This window comes from Ceratotherium simum, chromosome 4, assembly GCF_057802395.1.
Source record: "Ceratotherium simum simum isolate JZ-2026a chromosome 4, ASM5780239v1, whole genome shotgun sequence".
In the NCBI taxonomy this organism is placed as follows: Eukaryota; Metazoa; Chordata; class Mammalia; order Perissodactyla; family Rhinocerotidae; genus Ceratotherium; species Ceratotherium simum.
Genome location: NC_141903.1, coordinates 50,995,643 through 51,012,401, shown reverse-complemented (window position 1 = coordinate 51,012,401; position 16,759 = coordinate 50,995,643). Strand labels below are relative to the sequence as shown.

Here is a 16,759-nt window from a genome sequence, read left to right as displayed (position 1 = left end):
ACCCTGGTACAAAGTTTTGCTTCACAGATGTTTCCGTGGGTGTTCAAATGCAGCACACCTTCCCCAGGAGCTGGAGCAGGCTCAATGTATTACATTGAAGTCTCCTGTTTGATAGCAAACGTTCACTTGTATTTTTCCAAACATGCCAGAAAACTTGAAATTCCAAGATGTGCTCTATTTATATTCTGGCTTTGGAAATACTCCCCTGATCACCCCTGCTTATCACCCCACCATGGCCCTCACCCTTCAAGACCACTTTCCTGAAGCAAAAACAGCAATAGGTGCTAAATCAGTGTTATCCATCTTTCTGGAAATTCTGCTGCAGAATTCTCACCTCCAGGCCTTTGCCCATGCTGTAAGACTACCTGGAACACTTCCTCCTGCCCCTACAACTTCCTCCCCATTCATACCCTCGTCCTTCAGCTTTCAGCTTAGACTTCACTATACCAAACAGAATTCCCTCATCTGCAAGGTCTAGGTTAGGTGTCCCAGGCTCCTGTGTATGTATTTGTCTTGGCAAGGACCACATTATATTGTAATGGCTTGTTTTCTTGTCTGTCTCCCCTGGTACTGCATGCCCATACTGGCGTGGAGAGCAATGTAGGTCTCATCCAGTGTGTACACACAGGAATATTCCATAAATGAAGAAGCGGGTGAAATCTACAGAGCTGTGCTTTCCGCCTTTCTCCTCATGTGTACTTCTTGGCTCTCCTTCAGTTGCCTCTTTCCAGTAGAAATTTCTTGCCTCTATCATTTTTCTGCTTCAAGACTAGGCATTTAGCGACTGCCATGCTTCTGGCCACTGTTGAATCAAAGAGTGAAAGAAACTGAATCCAACATTTGGAATGAGTTGCTTCCTTGCCAGCCAAGCTACTGAGCCAACCGGGGACAACATTTCATATATTCCACTTTTTTCCACCCACCCCTTCTAGTACTTAGTTTGTGATTTTTCTTTTTTGGCTCTTGTCATACTAAAGAAAGTAAGTTCAGTATCTGTGTGCAGGCTTTCAAATTGAAAATTTATCCCAATACAATTGTGGCTGTGTGTGCGTGCGTGTGTGTGTGTGTGTGTAAGGGTGTAGGGAGCTGCTATGTTTTCCCAAGTATTGGTGAATTAAAGAGTAAAGAAAGAAGCTGTAATGCAAATCGACTGAGGTTACCTCATCACTGAATGTACTCTGCTCATTTATTTTGACAAGCCCAACTTACTTTTAATTACCAGGCCTCAGAGTATACTGGTAAATGTAGCAATAGTGACTTTGGCAGAAAAGGAGAAATCTGTGTAACATGAGCCTTCAGAATGAGTCCATGCTGGCTTCTTATAAAATGGAGTGAGGCAATTCACTTTAAGAAGAATTTCAGTAGAGCAGTTTATGGGATATGTGACTGTAGTCGCAAATCAGTGAGCCTTTTATGAGCCAAGCACACCAGAATGTGTACATTAAGTGAGTGTAGTTTCTCAAAGAAATTTTGTTGGCCACTCCAAGCTTTTTCCAGTGATGCTGCCTTACCCAACAGTTTTTTGGAAGTCTTCATTTGGTTTTATTTTCAGAATCAGTTTTCAAATCACAACAAAAAAATTAAAAATATCACCTGAAAATCATAGTACTGGAGGGGCAAGGTTGTTTTTACATTGCTTGCCTACTTTTTATTATCCAGTTGGACTCTTGGTTACTTTGAGCTCTTTCCAAATTGAATCTTCCCTTGAAAGAAGCAATTGGGCCATCACTGAGGTCATTTGTGAGAGGGTGATGTGGTGTTGATAGACCCATTAGGGCCAGGAGCCCCTCCCACACACTTTAATAGACACTGGAGGGACTTCTGTTCTTGGCAGTTTATCAGAACTCTGTGAGTCGGAAAAATCCTTCAGACATAGTGTACAGTTGATGCTTATTATTTTGTTCTTTTTCTCCTCTAATCAAGCATCAGTTTGGAGTTTGGGTCAAGTTTCTCCCGGTGTCTTGGGCACACCAAAAGGAGGGGGGCAACGTGTCACCAACAGCTTCTGCAGGGCATGCAGGTCCTAGCCACCTAGTCCTGTGTTCTCATGTTCTAATATTTTTCTTTTTGCCCTCCCTATAAATTTTCCTACCCAATTCGGTAGAGCTAAACCATTGGAAATGTTTCCTTTACTTTTCTCTACTCTCCTACGCCTGCCCAATCTCTATCTTCAACTCTCCCCCCACTTTAAAAAAAATTAAACACACAACATACCTGCCTAAGTAAATTAACAAAATTTGCCAGTGTCAATGAAGAGAAATTAAAAGCCCAATTGAGCTTGAAAGGACATGATTTCAGTCAATAGTACCTAAGGTAGACAGATCTTGTAAGAGGTGAGTTGGGGGGAGGGGGGAGACAATACAAAAGAAAGCCCTCAGGACCTCAGAGGACCTGGGACAAGTGACTGCAGCGTGTAGGGTCTGGGCTGATGGGGTGGGGATGCATTATAAATAACTGGGTTCTGAGATCCCAGAGGGGCCCAGGGCCAACTGTGATGCATAGCAATAAAATTCTCATGTAAAGTTCAGCTAGACCGCCCTTTCTGGGGAGGCTGAAAAATATTTTTCACTTAGGCGTAAACCCACTCTCGTTGGCCCTGAGTCGGGTTGGCCCTCTTGCATCCAAGCTGCTGGTCTGGCCAAATGGAGGATGGCTTCAGTCTTTTTCTGGGCTTGCACTTGGTGCTGCTTCGCCCTTCCTCTCTAGTGACAACAGTGAAGTGGCACCATGTAAATCCACAAGGCCAATCACATCAAGGCAAGAACTCTTCCCTCCCCCAGTTGTAAAGTGAAGAAAACATAATCCCCACCTCATCATAACATTTTATTCTGTTTGTGAAGGTTTTCTTTTTCTAGTGATAAGAGATAAAATGGAGGCTCTGTACAAGCACAAATTGTAACATGCCGGTAGTTTATTTGTAAGAAATTTATTTTGTTGCTGTTGAGGTATGAGACTTTAAAACAATCTTAGAATACGCGAGAAGTAAACATCATTCGGCAGGAGGCACCAATAAAAGAAGGGGGAGTGGTACTTATTGTTTAATACTGAGTTCCTTTGAAGAGTCAACACTCAAATACTCCCAAGGCCTGGCAGGGCTGTCTATGCCAGAGCAGCTCGCAGACCCGGAGGGAGCTGGTGAACTGGGGAGCGCCTGCCTCACAGACAGGTAGGGGCAGCTGCAGCTCAGCTCCAGCCAATTGTTGTCATGGGGATTGCAGACCTGTGCTGCCAGAGCTTCAGATATTTTTAAAGTGAAGCCACAAATCCAGAACTTTATGTGAAGTCACCCAAGTTCTACAAGTTGGCAACTGATTCTGTTTTTTTTTTTTAAATACTGCTAGCGCCAAACACGTCACATCTGTGGGCCAGACTCAGCTCAGGGGCCTCCAGTGTGTGCCTCCTGTAGCTGTGCATTCCATCAGAGTCTGTGTCTTTGGGCAGAAAAGGGGGCTCACTGGTTTCTGTTGTGGGCTGCTGTGTGGGGTGGGATGGTGCCAGAAGAGCAGGATGAGAAAAGCGCCCACAGCCCAGCACAGTTTCCTTATCGCGTTGGATTATTTGCAGCAGCTGCTCTAACCTGACCTCATCCCTTCCCATCGCATCCCTCAGTCCTCAGGAGGGAGTGCCCAAGGGTGCCAGGTGCTCAGTGAAAGGCAGATGAGGAAGGAGGAGGCAATGCAATGTGACCACTGGGACAACTGTGGACTCACTCGGGACTAAAAAGAAGCAGTTTTGGGAATGTGGCCAAGATTGGTGAACCACAGGGATTTCTGCACATTATAAATGAGGATGTAATACTTTTAAAGGGGGACCTTGAAGGAGAGAAGCATTGGAACCAGACAAAAGGAATTGGGTCATCGATAGAATAAGGCATCTTAAAGGAGATGGCTGTGTGTGGAGGCCCATTAGGAAGTAAAGGAGAGTCCTGGCTGCCTTGGACCCCTTAGTCTGAGGCTGGACCATCCAACCCACTGAGATAAATGTGAGCAGTGGCCCAGGTCTTCCTGTAACGGGCTGAAACTGTTGTAACTCTTGTGTTGTGGCCTATAAATAAAGAATCTCACTACCATCCTCCAAGTCCAAATATAAAGATTTTCTGCTTTAATGTCATGATTTATATTATCCACTGGGTATGTTCCATTAGAATGGCTACACTCAAGTGGATATTGCTGTTTGTATTGTCAGAACACTTCAAACAGGGGCTCAATGATTATTTGTTAATTTGCTTGGTTAAGACATGTTTATTTGCATTTTGTATTTAGTTTTGTTTTTCCATATACAGTCATGTGCAACATAACAATGTTTCAGTCAACAACAGTCCCATAAGATTAGTACCATATAGCCTAGGTGTGTAGTAGGCTATACCATCTAGGTTTGTGTAAATACACTCTATGATGTTTGCACAATGATGACATCACCTAACAACACATTTCTCAGAACGTATCCCTGTTGTTAAGCTATGCATGACTGTATTTAAAGATGCACTTGGTTGTCAGCTTTGACACATATTTTTCTACATCGTCTCCTCGTGTTTCCATGTTTCTGGTGATATTATATTTGTCTGTGCCCCATCCTGACACCCAGCATCATCTTTGTGTTCACCAAAGCCATGGGAATAGTCTGTAAATCAACAGTTCCTCGTGGAGTACAGATATAGTGAAAAGAAATTGGATTGGAAGAAAGTCTGTTTGTTAGCTGATGAGCTGGAATCCAAAGAGTCTGGATTGTCTCAGAATCCACCAGAATAGAAGAGAATGTTATTTTGAGTAATTTGCAAGTATGAGTGTGTGTGTTTTCCTCTGAAAAGCTTTGTGAGGATTAGAGGAAAAGTGATATATTTTTGTACCAAGCAATTTGCTTAAGAACCTATTTTTAGATTTCTATAAATAATAAAATTTCTAACTTTATGTGTATTTATATATAATATATGTATTTTTTACAAATACAAATGGGTTTTCTTTTCATTTTAAACTTTACTGTCATTTCAAAAGAACTTTTAATACTTGTTCTAAATGGATAATTTCATTTGAACATGGGAGTAGCATCCTAATCCTTTCTTGGATCAACTCTGCAACTACTATAATTAAAAATATGTAAAAATGGCATATGCATGTGGGAAGGGAAAGAGAGGAAACACTGAAAATTAAATCAAGTGATGGGTTTGAAGTATGGGATGGCAAGGGACTTTTTCCTCCTTTATTGTAATTATACTATTTGTGTAACATTAAAAAAATCTCAAAATGAGAAAAAAATGCCTTCAGAATAAGAGTTTCCTTTTTAAAAGTAGGTATTTTTACATTCTTCATCTTTTATTGAGAAGCCCATTTTCATCAGTCTAGATTTATTTTCACTTTCCAATAATGTATTCCTTATTCTTCAGCAAGGTACCCCTTGACTAGAGAACTGAAAGAGGGAAAAATAAATTATTTCAGATACTCAAGTCTGAGTACATAAGACGGTTTTTATAAGAAAGACAAGTTACGGGAAATGGAATCTTATTTGATATCTGCGAGTTGGCTCTGCAGAAGATAACTACACACTGAGGCGCTGCCAGGAGATGTGTATTTCTGTTCTTGACATCTGTAGGTGCCACTGCCAACACCAATGGTGATGATGATAAGTGATGGGAAAATGAACTGGGAGGTGATGTATCTTCCTTGACAGATTCAAAGAATTGCCACAGGCAGCCCTGAGGCAAATGCTGACTGAGGACATTCTGGCGCCTGCGTCAGGTCACTCTGGCTCAGTCGGGCAAAGCTGTTAGAAGCAGGGGGCAATGCAGTAACTCTGTGGTTTAAATCTGTACTTAGATCCTTTCTTTTTTGAGGGGTGAACTGGAGGTTGTACTACAAATTCTGTAATATCCGTTACTGTTGGTTAGTTGGTATCTGTCTTGAACTTGTCTTATTACGTGGAGATCCAGTATTCGTTGCTCCATGCACAGCATCCAAGGATATGCTCACAGTAAACGTTTGAATATGGTTGTCCTAAGATTTTGAGGCTCCATCCCCGTCCGTGAAGCCCCTGCTTTCACCCAGGATGTGGTAGGTGCTAGGGATGGGTTGGGTCAATCCTAATATTGATCACAGGGGAAGATTCTGACTTGAGCTATTGCTCCAGCAAAGACAAGCAGGCACAAATGAAGTGAAGCAAAGGACCATGGATGCTCGCTGGGGAGCCATACTGGGGAGCCTGGAGGAGCTGTGCTTACTGCTTCTGGAAAGCCAGACTGGGGACATTCGAAGAGAAGAAACGTGCTCAAAGGCAGCACTAGCACCCAATTACCCTTCACATTTTGTTTATTTAAATATAGATATGATTTTTGGTTATAAAACAGCTAACATTTTTGCCTTTCTTTTTTGCTTCTGTCTTGTTCAGGACTTTATAAGTATTTGACCTTACTCAAAATGTGCAAAGAAGAATAATGGAAGCCCCTGAATACCTTGATTTGGATGAAATTGACTTCAGTGATGACATATCTGTAAGTATTGCTATTTGCAAGCAATGCTTCAGGAGATTCTGCCCTTACCTACACAGGCTACTTATTATAGTCTGTATATCCTAAACTCTTCCTACTACATTTAGAAATTGACAGCATAAATCCTATGTGGCAGACAAAGTGTGGTTTGGGGGCCTCCTGGACTGAGAAGTGAATCCCACTTAATTGAGTGTCAGCTTGCATGGGAAAGGCATTTACCCTCACTGAGACTCCCATTCCTAATCTGTTTCATTGTTGTCAAAATGATGCATTAAGTAAATTTATAAAGTGCCTGCATACAGTAGACACTTGCATATAGTTACTTATGTGCATAATTAACCCTATGAATGTTAGTTCCCTTTATATGACTGGCTGTGCTACAGCCAGCATTCCTTAGAGTTGACAGGGACACAGACTGAAGGATGGCCAAGTTATCAGCTGATGAACAGTAAGAGGAATCCTTCCAGTCACTGTAAGTATCAAAACACAGGCTGGACGATTTTTGGGAATATTGAGGAAGAGTCATGCCTTGATGAGGACTGGACCAGCTGACCTCAGAGGCCCTGCTTGATGCTGTAGGCTGATAAGCTTCTTAGTTCCCACAACAGCCACAATCTTCCTTCAGCGTCCAGGTTACTCATGGCTGCTCTGAATGGATGGTCTACATGAACCTTGCTTAGAGCTGCATGTGACATATCCTGGGCCACACAATTAGTTCTGCCACAAAGGCCAACCAGCAAATGTGTTAGCCTCTCACACCCCGGCCAAATTGGACTAATTCTCAGAGGACGCGATGAGAAGATTGCTGTAGCTTTTCTTCCCAGGACCTCCAAGGTCACAGTTTCTGACCTTACTTTTCATTGATCTCTCAGGGCCTGGGGCCTTGGGTCACCGCTGGAAATTAAACTTACTTAAACATGCCTCTGGCAACAGTGTTATTCCTCCACTTGACTCCTTACTTTGAAGTAAGGTTTGCGTACTGTGCGTGAGAATTGGATTACTGGATGAGTTGATGAATCACCTATTTTACATAACCTTGGATGAGTCTTCGTAGCAGGGAAATGTGCATTCAGCCTTTCCCTGTTTCAGCTTCCAGACAATTTTTATCAATCCTCATTAAGACCAATGTGAAGTGAGTTCTTCTTTCCCGTGGTATCTGTCTGTCTCTCGTTCTCATCTCTTTTTAAATCACTGTGCTTGACTGAAAAGTATTCAGAACATGGTTCTTTTATAACCACTGCCCTCAAGGTATTTTGAGCTGAGTTGGGAAGAGCAAGGAAAATAATGATAATGTGGGGAGGGGTGGGCAGGGCCAGCGGAAGGTGTTTAGAAAGGGAAATGTGTGTTATGGGTAGGAGTTCTGGGTAGCTCTCTGAGATTTGATAATGAAGTTGCATTTTAAGAGCACAGGCTTTAAAGGCACCAGTCTGGGCTCCTATGTTGTTCTGACCTTGCTGGCTAGAGCACATTAACTTCTCTCTAACATACCCACCTAACTTTTAAGGTTGATGTGAGGATTGAGTGAAATAATAATATATATGAAGCACTTAGCTTGGTACACAGTAAGTTGCTCTTAAAAATGGTAGCTTTTGTTATTATTTCAATGAATACTACAATAATATTTATATGACCAATGGTGAAGACAGAACTCGAGGGAAAAGACTGGGCATCACGTCAAGACTTTTTTTTAAAATACAATAGAGCAGTTGTATTTACAGAAGAATCATCTGGCAGCAGCCCATAATTTTGATGAATTAGGAATCTCCACTTGAAAGATAATAAAATATGTTAAGCAATAACTGAGGCTACTTAGCAAATTGGGATACAGGATTATGCAATAGTTGAGCTTCTATAACTTGACCACTCTGAAACATAAGGATATCCATCTGTAATTGTGTAACTACCCTCAAACCTTCCCCCACTTCAAGTATGTTTCTATTGTTTGGATCATTAACCTGCATTTAAACTTAAATCAGAAGGAAAAAAGTGAAATTGCATAGAATTTTTGAAACAATAATAATGGCTGTGATTTATTGAGCACTTACTGTGCAATAGGCATTATCCTGTTTAATCCTCACGTCAATCCTATGAAGAAGGTACTTATTTTCTGCATTGTACAGGTGAGGAAACTGAAGCATGGAGATGTTACGTAACTTGTCCAGGGCCACCCCGCTAGTTAGGAGCTCTCTGTCTCTATAATATCTACTTTTAGCCACAATACTTGACTGCCTCTCCAAGATGAGTAGTCGATTGCAATGGTCCTCATCAGAGTCGATTTTACCCACTCCCTGGGGGAATATATGGCAATACATGGAGACACTTTTGACCTTCATAACTGGGGAGGTGCTACTGGCATCTAGTGGGTAGAGACCAAGGATGCTTCTAAACAACCTAAAATACACGGGAAAATCCCATACAACAAAGAATTATCTGACCTCAAATGTTGGTAGTACTGAGGATGAACAATCCTGGTTTATTTTAATCCACATGAAACTAAAGAAGCTCTACTTTGACTGGCAACCTCTATAACATGGTAGATTATTTTATAATAGTTCAATCTAATCCAGGTTTAATACCTTCAGTGTGCCAGAGTAGTAATGTTCTTATATAATGACTTCATGAGGAAAGCAGTGGAGATAACCTCTTAAATATTGAAGTGATCGTTCTTAGCCCATTTAGGTAAACTACGAGCAATAAATCTTAACAACTGCTTTAAGGGCTAAATGGAGACTATTCAGATGCTAACATTGAAAAATGAAGATGTACTCAACTTGCTAATTCACTGGCATAAAAAAACCATAGTCTCCCATAAACATACCTTTATTTTTAGGATTTTGTAAACCTCCATGTCTGACAGCCCTTAAGCCTCTTTCCTGGTTAAGTGGCAGGGGAGGGGAGGAAAATGCACAATACATTTGAAAAACATGTCTACCAAAAAGATGCTCGAGTTTCAAACGGCTCTTCTTACTCTCTAGCCATAGTCCAATTACGTAGTCTAGGCTTTGTGTTTCATGATTTTTCCCTCTGGTCATGAGCCTGGTTCTTGTTTTAATTAAAACACAAGCTGTATATTGGAACAAAAAAAAAAAAAAAAACTAGAACTTTTTTGCCTTTACCTAATGAGACAAAACACAGAAGGCAATCAAATTATTTTGAAGTTTCCCAGACTTGAAAACAATGCTCATTCTTTGCAAAATGCAGAGTTTAAACTATACATTCTTGTAACCCTGCCATCTAAAAGGGCAGAGCATTGTGCAATAACTGCAGATCTGTGAGGGAGAGATGACGACACACATAAACACAAATGTTCAAAGTAGGGCTCTTCTGTCACTGCAAATGGGTTTATAGATTTCTCTCTTTATTCCTATGGAAGCCAGATCCCTCTGTCTTAAAAAAGAAAAATGCTCTGGAATACTCTTTTACCATAGGGTTTTTAGTAGCCATGGTGTATTTCTTTTATTAAGAGAGGCCAATTTGCTGTTCTCAAAAATAGTATTATACACAGGACTGAATAAAGCAGAGGCCAAACCGTGGATCTGTTGAAGAGCTTCGCTCATCACCATCAAATGTTGGCTGTGCCATGCACCACGCTAAACTCTTTAAGTCAATTAGCTTGTTTAAGCCTCACATCAGCTCTGCAAAGCAGGTCCTATTTTAATCCCCTGTTTGGCAGATGAAAAAATTGAGGCTTAGAGAGGTTGTATGACTTTCACAAGGTTACAGATAGTTAAGTGGCAGGGTCAGTATTTAAATAAAAAACTGACCGCATTAGTCTTCCCCTTCTGGGCAACTTGGTTGCGTAGAAGAATCTCTGGACCAGTCATCTCATCCATCACTATCTCCAGAGGGCACTGAGAAACAGTTGCAAGTAGCTTTTTGGAAGTAACGGAGTTGGCATATATTGTAAATAAATAAAATAAAACAAACTAAAGAAAACTTAAGCACATCTCTTAATTTTACCTCAACTTTTCCCATCTGTAAAATCATAATAATCGTCTCTATCTATTGCCCTAGATTTTATATATGTGTATGTATATAAACACATACCAACGTATTTATATACATACATGTATGTACACACATACCTACATGTACATATGCACAGATACATGTAAATAAATGCACACACGTGCATATGTGCACATACATAAATAAAAGTAAGGAAGATATTCCTCTGCACAGGAGTTTTTGTTGCCTTTCTGTATTACTGTGACTATAACTTTGGTGCAAGTTGGTAATTACATAACCTATTTTTTGTGCAAGTCAAATGGCTCAAGATAAATAAGTGTCCTTCCACTTTGCTATCCCCTTTGACCCAAGCCCTTGCAACCTAGGGTAATAGCACAGAATTATGTGGATTCATTTTCATAAGGTGCTTGAACCACTGTCTGGTAGAAAATAAGTTCTTATGGCAACCAAACCTCACTTTCAATGACTTGCACATTTTCCATCCTACAGATCAGGCATCACTTGCACTAAAATACCTGCCCCTGTCTGTTTTGTGTGCACCACCTGTTACTCAATTCAATCCACTGACACTTCCCTTCCCAGATTTTGTTACATTTCGACAAAGAGCTATTTCACAGCAGGGGGAGACCTTGAGAAAGAGTGTGTAGAGCTCATCAGGTGGACTCAGGCAGAGAGTTGGGCCAGTAAAGAATACAGCTTTTGCCCTGATTTTAGGTGTGAAAAAGAGTAGAACGATATTCAAGGTACAGAGAGCTTGGTTTGCCCCTTGTCTCTAGCAAGGAATTTACCTGAGTAAGATCCTAGTATACTTTCTTCTGTGCTTCCTAGAAGGTGACCAAGACTTGCATGTGGCCTCTGGCTGCCTCAGTCCCTTCGCCATCCCTGTCTATCAGCCCTGCTCTTCCTAGTAGTCACCCTGCTCTTATCTAGATTAAAACTTGACTTAGGGGCCGGCCCGGCGGTGCAAGCAGTTAAGTGCACGCGCTCCGCTGCAGCGGCCCGGGGTTCGCCAGTTCGGATCCCAGGCGCACACCGACGCACTGCTTGGCAAGCCGTGCTGCAGCGGCGTCCCATATAAAGTGGAGGAAGATGGGCACGGATGTTAGCCAGCAAAAAAAAAAAAAGAGGAGGATTGGCAGATGTTAGCACAGGGCTGAGCTTCCTCACAGAAAAACAAAAAACTTGACTTAGTGCTTCTCAGTATGATCTAGTTCCATCAATGTTCACATGTTCTTTTTGTAGTAGAACTACAAAACTACAAAACTGTCTAAATTACCTCTCATTCCTCCCCTTCTCCAGCTTCCCATGATCAAAAATCTCATGCCTTGTTCTAATATCATATGTTATATGTGTTATCTTGTTTTCCTAACACCTGCCAGGAAAGGAATTAGGAATAATCTAATCCAGACAAGGTGAATTATATGTTCATGTTCCACAGGTAGTGTTAGAACTCAGGACTAGCACCCAGGTCCCCAGACATCAAACCTTGGACTGGATACCTCTTCCCAAGAAGGTAGAGAGCAACCTGATGGATAGAGTGATTTCCGAGAAGAATGAGCAACTGCCAGGCTTTTTTGTTTGCTCTTCTCTTACTCTGCAGATAGCCCTAAAAGTTCTTGTCTTGCCTGATAGTCATAGCAGTTATTAGATTGACTATGCAAGTTATTTACACAAACTATTTACTTTTTATGCATGATTAGATTTTATGCCAATCTACTCAAAAAGCATTTATTAAACATTTACAGTGTGCCAGGAATGGTTCTAGGCTTGGACTAAATGACACAGACCTGGTCTGTCATCTCACAGAGTTTACAGTACCTAATAATAACAACTGAGCATATTATGAAATGTCAGGTTAACTTCATGGTAGGTCACATTTAATTACAATATCAACCTCTGTTCTTGATAGTCAGTCTTTATACTTTGGTGGTGATTAATTATTGGCTAACAATTAAAACTAGACCATCACTGAAGTTGAATAAGATTTATGGCTGGCCATCTGCCCTACGGCAAGGTAAATTTCTTTTGTAATTTGTAATTTTTGCCTCAATAGTTATCATTACTTTGGCTTCATTTTTAAATGTTCATTTTGTATACTTTTCATTATAAATAATAATAGCATTTGTCCAAGACTTACTATGCATCAGTCACTATTCCCCATGTTTTACATTATTAGCTTATAATCTTCACAAGCACACTCTGATGTAGGTACCTTATTAGCCTGTTTTACAGATGAAGACACTGATATGCAGAGGTTAAGTAACTAAGATTAATTAGCTGGAAAATGGTGAAGCCAGGATATAACAGGGACAGTCTGGCTCTAGAATCCGTGTATGTAACCACTGTATTGAAAATGACTTCTGCTGGGCCCCTTGGTCACCTCTGGTAGTTCCAGTTCATCCAAGTCTCTTCTCATCCATGACCACTTCTCACAGTAGAGGGAGATCATTCAGTATTGTGATCTCACTGCCTTTACCAAGGTGGACCTTTGTCTTTTGTCTGACTACAGTATTACGATTGAGTAGCTCCTGGTATACTCTTGAAATGGTCAAAGAGTTACTGAGTTTTCCCAGATACCAACCACAAGCAATGTTTTAGCATAAAAGAATTTGATTATTATTAATTTTTTAAAAAACCCTCTTGATAGGATTAAAAACAAGGAACAAGAGCAAAAATCAAATGCATTTAAAAATAGGATTATTTATAATAATTTCCTTTCATGGATCCTAAATGGTAGAAAAAATGTATTTAAAGCAGACTGGGGTGGATATATGAAAGTGTAGATCTCTAGTATCTGTACTATGTAGCGGTGGTGGTTGAAACTGTGGGAGTCAGTACGATCACCTGTGAAATATGGAATGCAGAAAGAGAAAAATGTTCCAAGGAAGGAACTGTGCAGAAGTATGTCCCACCTGCTAGGAGGAAAAAGAGGTTTCTACAAAACAGACTGGAAAGAAGTTTTCAGAGATATTGGAGGAATACTGAGGTAGCTAAAAAGCATGGAGGGATTTAAAGAATTTAAAGAAGGAAGTGGTCAATGGTGGGAAATAGGTCATAGTGGGGAAATAGTGGTAAACAGAAGGGTTGAAAAGTGCCCGCTGGATTTTCCAGTTAAGACTCATTGGTGGCCAAAATTAAAGCAGTGCCTCTGGGGTGATGTGACAGAAGCCACATCATGGTGACTGGAGGAGTAAATGTAGAGGTGAGGAAGTAGAGACAAGACCCAAGGCCATGCTTTCAAAAAAGATGGCTATGAACACAAGGGCGGGAAAGTCCCTAGTCAACTGGGGAGGCAGCATGTCTTGAGGTGGCGACGTGCCTGTTTATTTTCATAGGATCAGAAGAGAGCCGATGTTGAGAGAGCAGCTGAAGAGAAGGAGAGAATAGAGGGTGATGGTGGAGATGAGTCCTGAGGAGATGGGAGAAGAAGAGACCTGAGCACAAGCAGAGGGCTAGCGGTGAAAGGGTGGACTATTAGTACCACATCCTCAGAGAAGGGGCAGAGGAGCATGATTTGTTATGGAGGGCATGAAGTCAGGACACCCCTTCCTGAATTGAAGAGCAGGCCATTGGGAAAAAGGTCAAAATTTTAGAAAAATATTGTGTTTCTGAACATCTCACTTCAGCTGTGTGTCTTTGCTTTCAATACCAGCTTTGCATGCGTACTTGGTGTTATTTTATTGTGTGTCTGTTGAGATGCCTGCTTGAATTTTGGAAAGCTGTGTGAGAAATCATGAATTTCAGGATAGTTGTTTGGATGACTGGTTTAATTGTTTCTTTTGGAAACTTAATGGGACCTTAGTTGTTTCAAAGTCTCTAGCTTGAAAAGGTGCTTGGGATTTAGTTCTTTCATTTTCTGTGGCTCATTACCATTTGAGTAATGTCTGCTTGTTCACCCAACTGGCTCTAGTTTTCAGGAGCGGGGGCCAAAGCTCTTCAGCCCTGAAAATATCTGGGGTAGTCAGCAATCCCCATAGCCCCATGCAAAAATCACACACTGTTATTATGAATTTCTTGCATGTTCAAGCTATTTTGCATGGCAGAGTGACAAAATTGACTGGCGTAGGCTGGGATGTGTAGGAGTGTCTTACGTCATATCAACTCTATGTAGTTTGCGAAGCTAAGTTTCAGTGTCAGCGCTTGGCCACGGACTTTCTTGGATGAGGAAAGACCAAAGAGAAGCCAAATAACGTGCTGGGACTGGCTGAGCTATCCTTCCTTTCCCTTCTAGTCCCAGCTCAGCCCCCCTCCTCCTGCCTCGTTAATTCTCACATCTTGATCTACTGAGCTTAAAATCAGAGGAATGAACATGAGAGAAGGGCTGTGGTACACACATGGAAAGCAGGTTACAGAGAAGAGACAAAAACATTTAACCTCATTTTACAGCTTGCAAATTGACTTCACTTACATTATCTTATACAATTATCTGTGTTTTATGGATAAGAAAACTGTGCCCCAGAGATATGAAATGATTTATTTTTCCAGAACCACAGAGTTAGTAAGTGTCAGAACTGGGTCTTGAATCCAGATCTTCTGGCTCCATATCCATTGTTCTTCGTACAAAAGGCTAAGGCATCAGCCAGCACTCATGCTATTAATATATTAGAAGTGTTTTTTCTTTTAAATATACCGTGATTACATTGCTGGTCTTGTAATTATGCATTTTTCTAAGAAGATTAGTGCTATATTAATATTAACTACTATCATTATTACTATTATTATTGCCACTAAAATCTTGGGCTCCATAGGGGAATTCATTTTATTCAGTTCAATAAGTACCTAGTATCTTTGGTAAATAAAATATTGTCTACACCCTCAGAAAGCAGAAAAGCAATTACATAAACATACGGGTGAAATGTCATGTGATGGATTCTGTAATGGACATATGCCTCGGATAAGGTAATAATATAGAGCAGCGGTGCTTGAATTTCATTATACATCAGAGTCACCTGGATGGCTTGTAAAAAACACAGATTGCTGGGCCCTGCCCTCAGAGTTTCTGGGAAGCGGCCCAAGAATGAGAATTCCTAACAAGTTCTAGATGGTGTTGATGCCTCTGGTCAGGAGACCACACTTTGAAAGCTGGCATTACTTCCATCTGGGAGGGTCAGAAAAGATTTTGTAGAAATGATAACCAAGCAAAGCTTGGTGAATTAAAAAGCATTTGCCTAGTAAAATGGATGGAATGGCATTCCAGATATATGGAATAGCATGCATAAAGGTATAGACAGGTAAAACAGTAGATAGGGAATCGACAAGAAATTTGGTATTACCACAATCAAAGAGAAGGGGACAGTGGTGAAAGATGAGTCAGAGCTCATGGAGGATTTCATGTGCCATGGTAAGGCATGTGGTCTTTGCCCTATAGGTTATGCAGAGCCACTGGAAGATTTCAAAGAGAGAAGCACCTTAGTCAAATTTACATTTTAGAAAGCTAATTAATTCTAGTGTAAGTATGGAAGCGTGGAGGAAATTCCCACTTACTACCTAAATATGAAAGAACTCCTTTGAAGATCTATATTACTATGCCCAGGGATTAGTCAAATGTGTGCATCTTGGTATTTCAGTCAAACAGCTAAGAAATCACTGTGTGCCATGCATATATACAAGTCAAAGATTTCCTCCTTTCCCTCGGGCATTTGGGGGACCTAACACGAACACAAAGGAAACAACAGAGCACATGGCTAGGTGGTGCTTTACCAAGGGCAGAAAAGAGTAGGGTCAGTAAGGGCTGAAGCGGTCAGCCAGGGTTTCATGGAGAAGGCGGAACACAAGCTGGCCTTGCAGAACAGTGGCATTTGTCTGGCCAAAGGAAGGCATTGCAGGCAAGGAGGACCCAGAGTAAAGGAACAGAAGGAGAACTAAACTTTGAATGCACAGTTACATTGAAGGAGCAGAGGCAGCCAGTCAACCTTTGGCAGGGGCTCTTTTTGAGACTTGATGGAGGAATGGAAAAGAGGTTTGGATCAAAAAGATAGTTTCCACAGAGAATAACCTCTGGAGGAGTTTTAGAAAAAGAATAAATGAGAGCAGCATAGAGATAGGAAATATAATGCTTCTCAACCAACTGTAAGCTCCCTCTCTCCCTTGTCACTCCAAGGATAATAGGAATCAAGGGAAGGGAATATAAAGGCTTGGGTTAGGGTCAAGAGATGGGGAAGATACATTGGGCTTTGGTTCTGATAGGACCAAAATGATAGTAGGTGCTGCCCTGGGAGCTGGCCATTGTTCTGAGAATGAGGTGGGTTGACAATCTGACAGCTTCTTATAAAAGGCCGCCTGACCTGTGAACTGGGATGAAGGCCTGGGAAG

At 41.2% G+C, this 16,759-nt stretch overlaps 1 protein-coding gene across 3 annotated transcripts in view; it reads left to right on the top strand.

Moving 5' to 3' along the window:
- Positions 1 to 16,759, top strand: part of SNCAIP (synuclein alpha interacting protein) — a 144,211-nt gene that overhangs the window by 65,589 nt on the left and 61,863 nt on the right. For all 3 annotated transcript variants that reach the window (XM_014796514.2, XM_087429897.1, XM_087429899.1), the window contains exon 2: positions 6,379 to 6,481. In XM_014796514.2, the coding sequence (XP_014652000.1) occupies positions 6,425 to 6,481 (57 nt within the window). In that variant the 5' untranslated portion in view covers positions 6,379 to 6,424. The remainder of the gene's footprint in view (positions 1 to 6,378; positions 6,482 to 16,759) is intronic.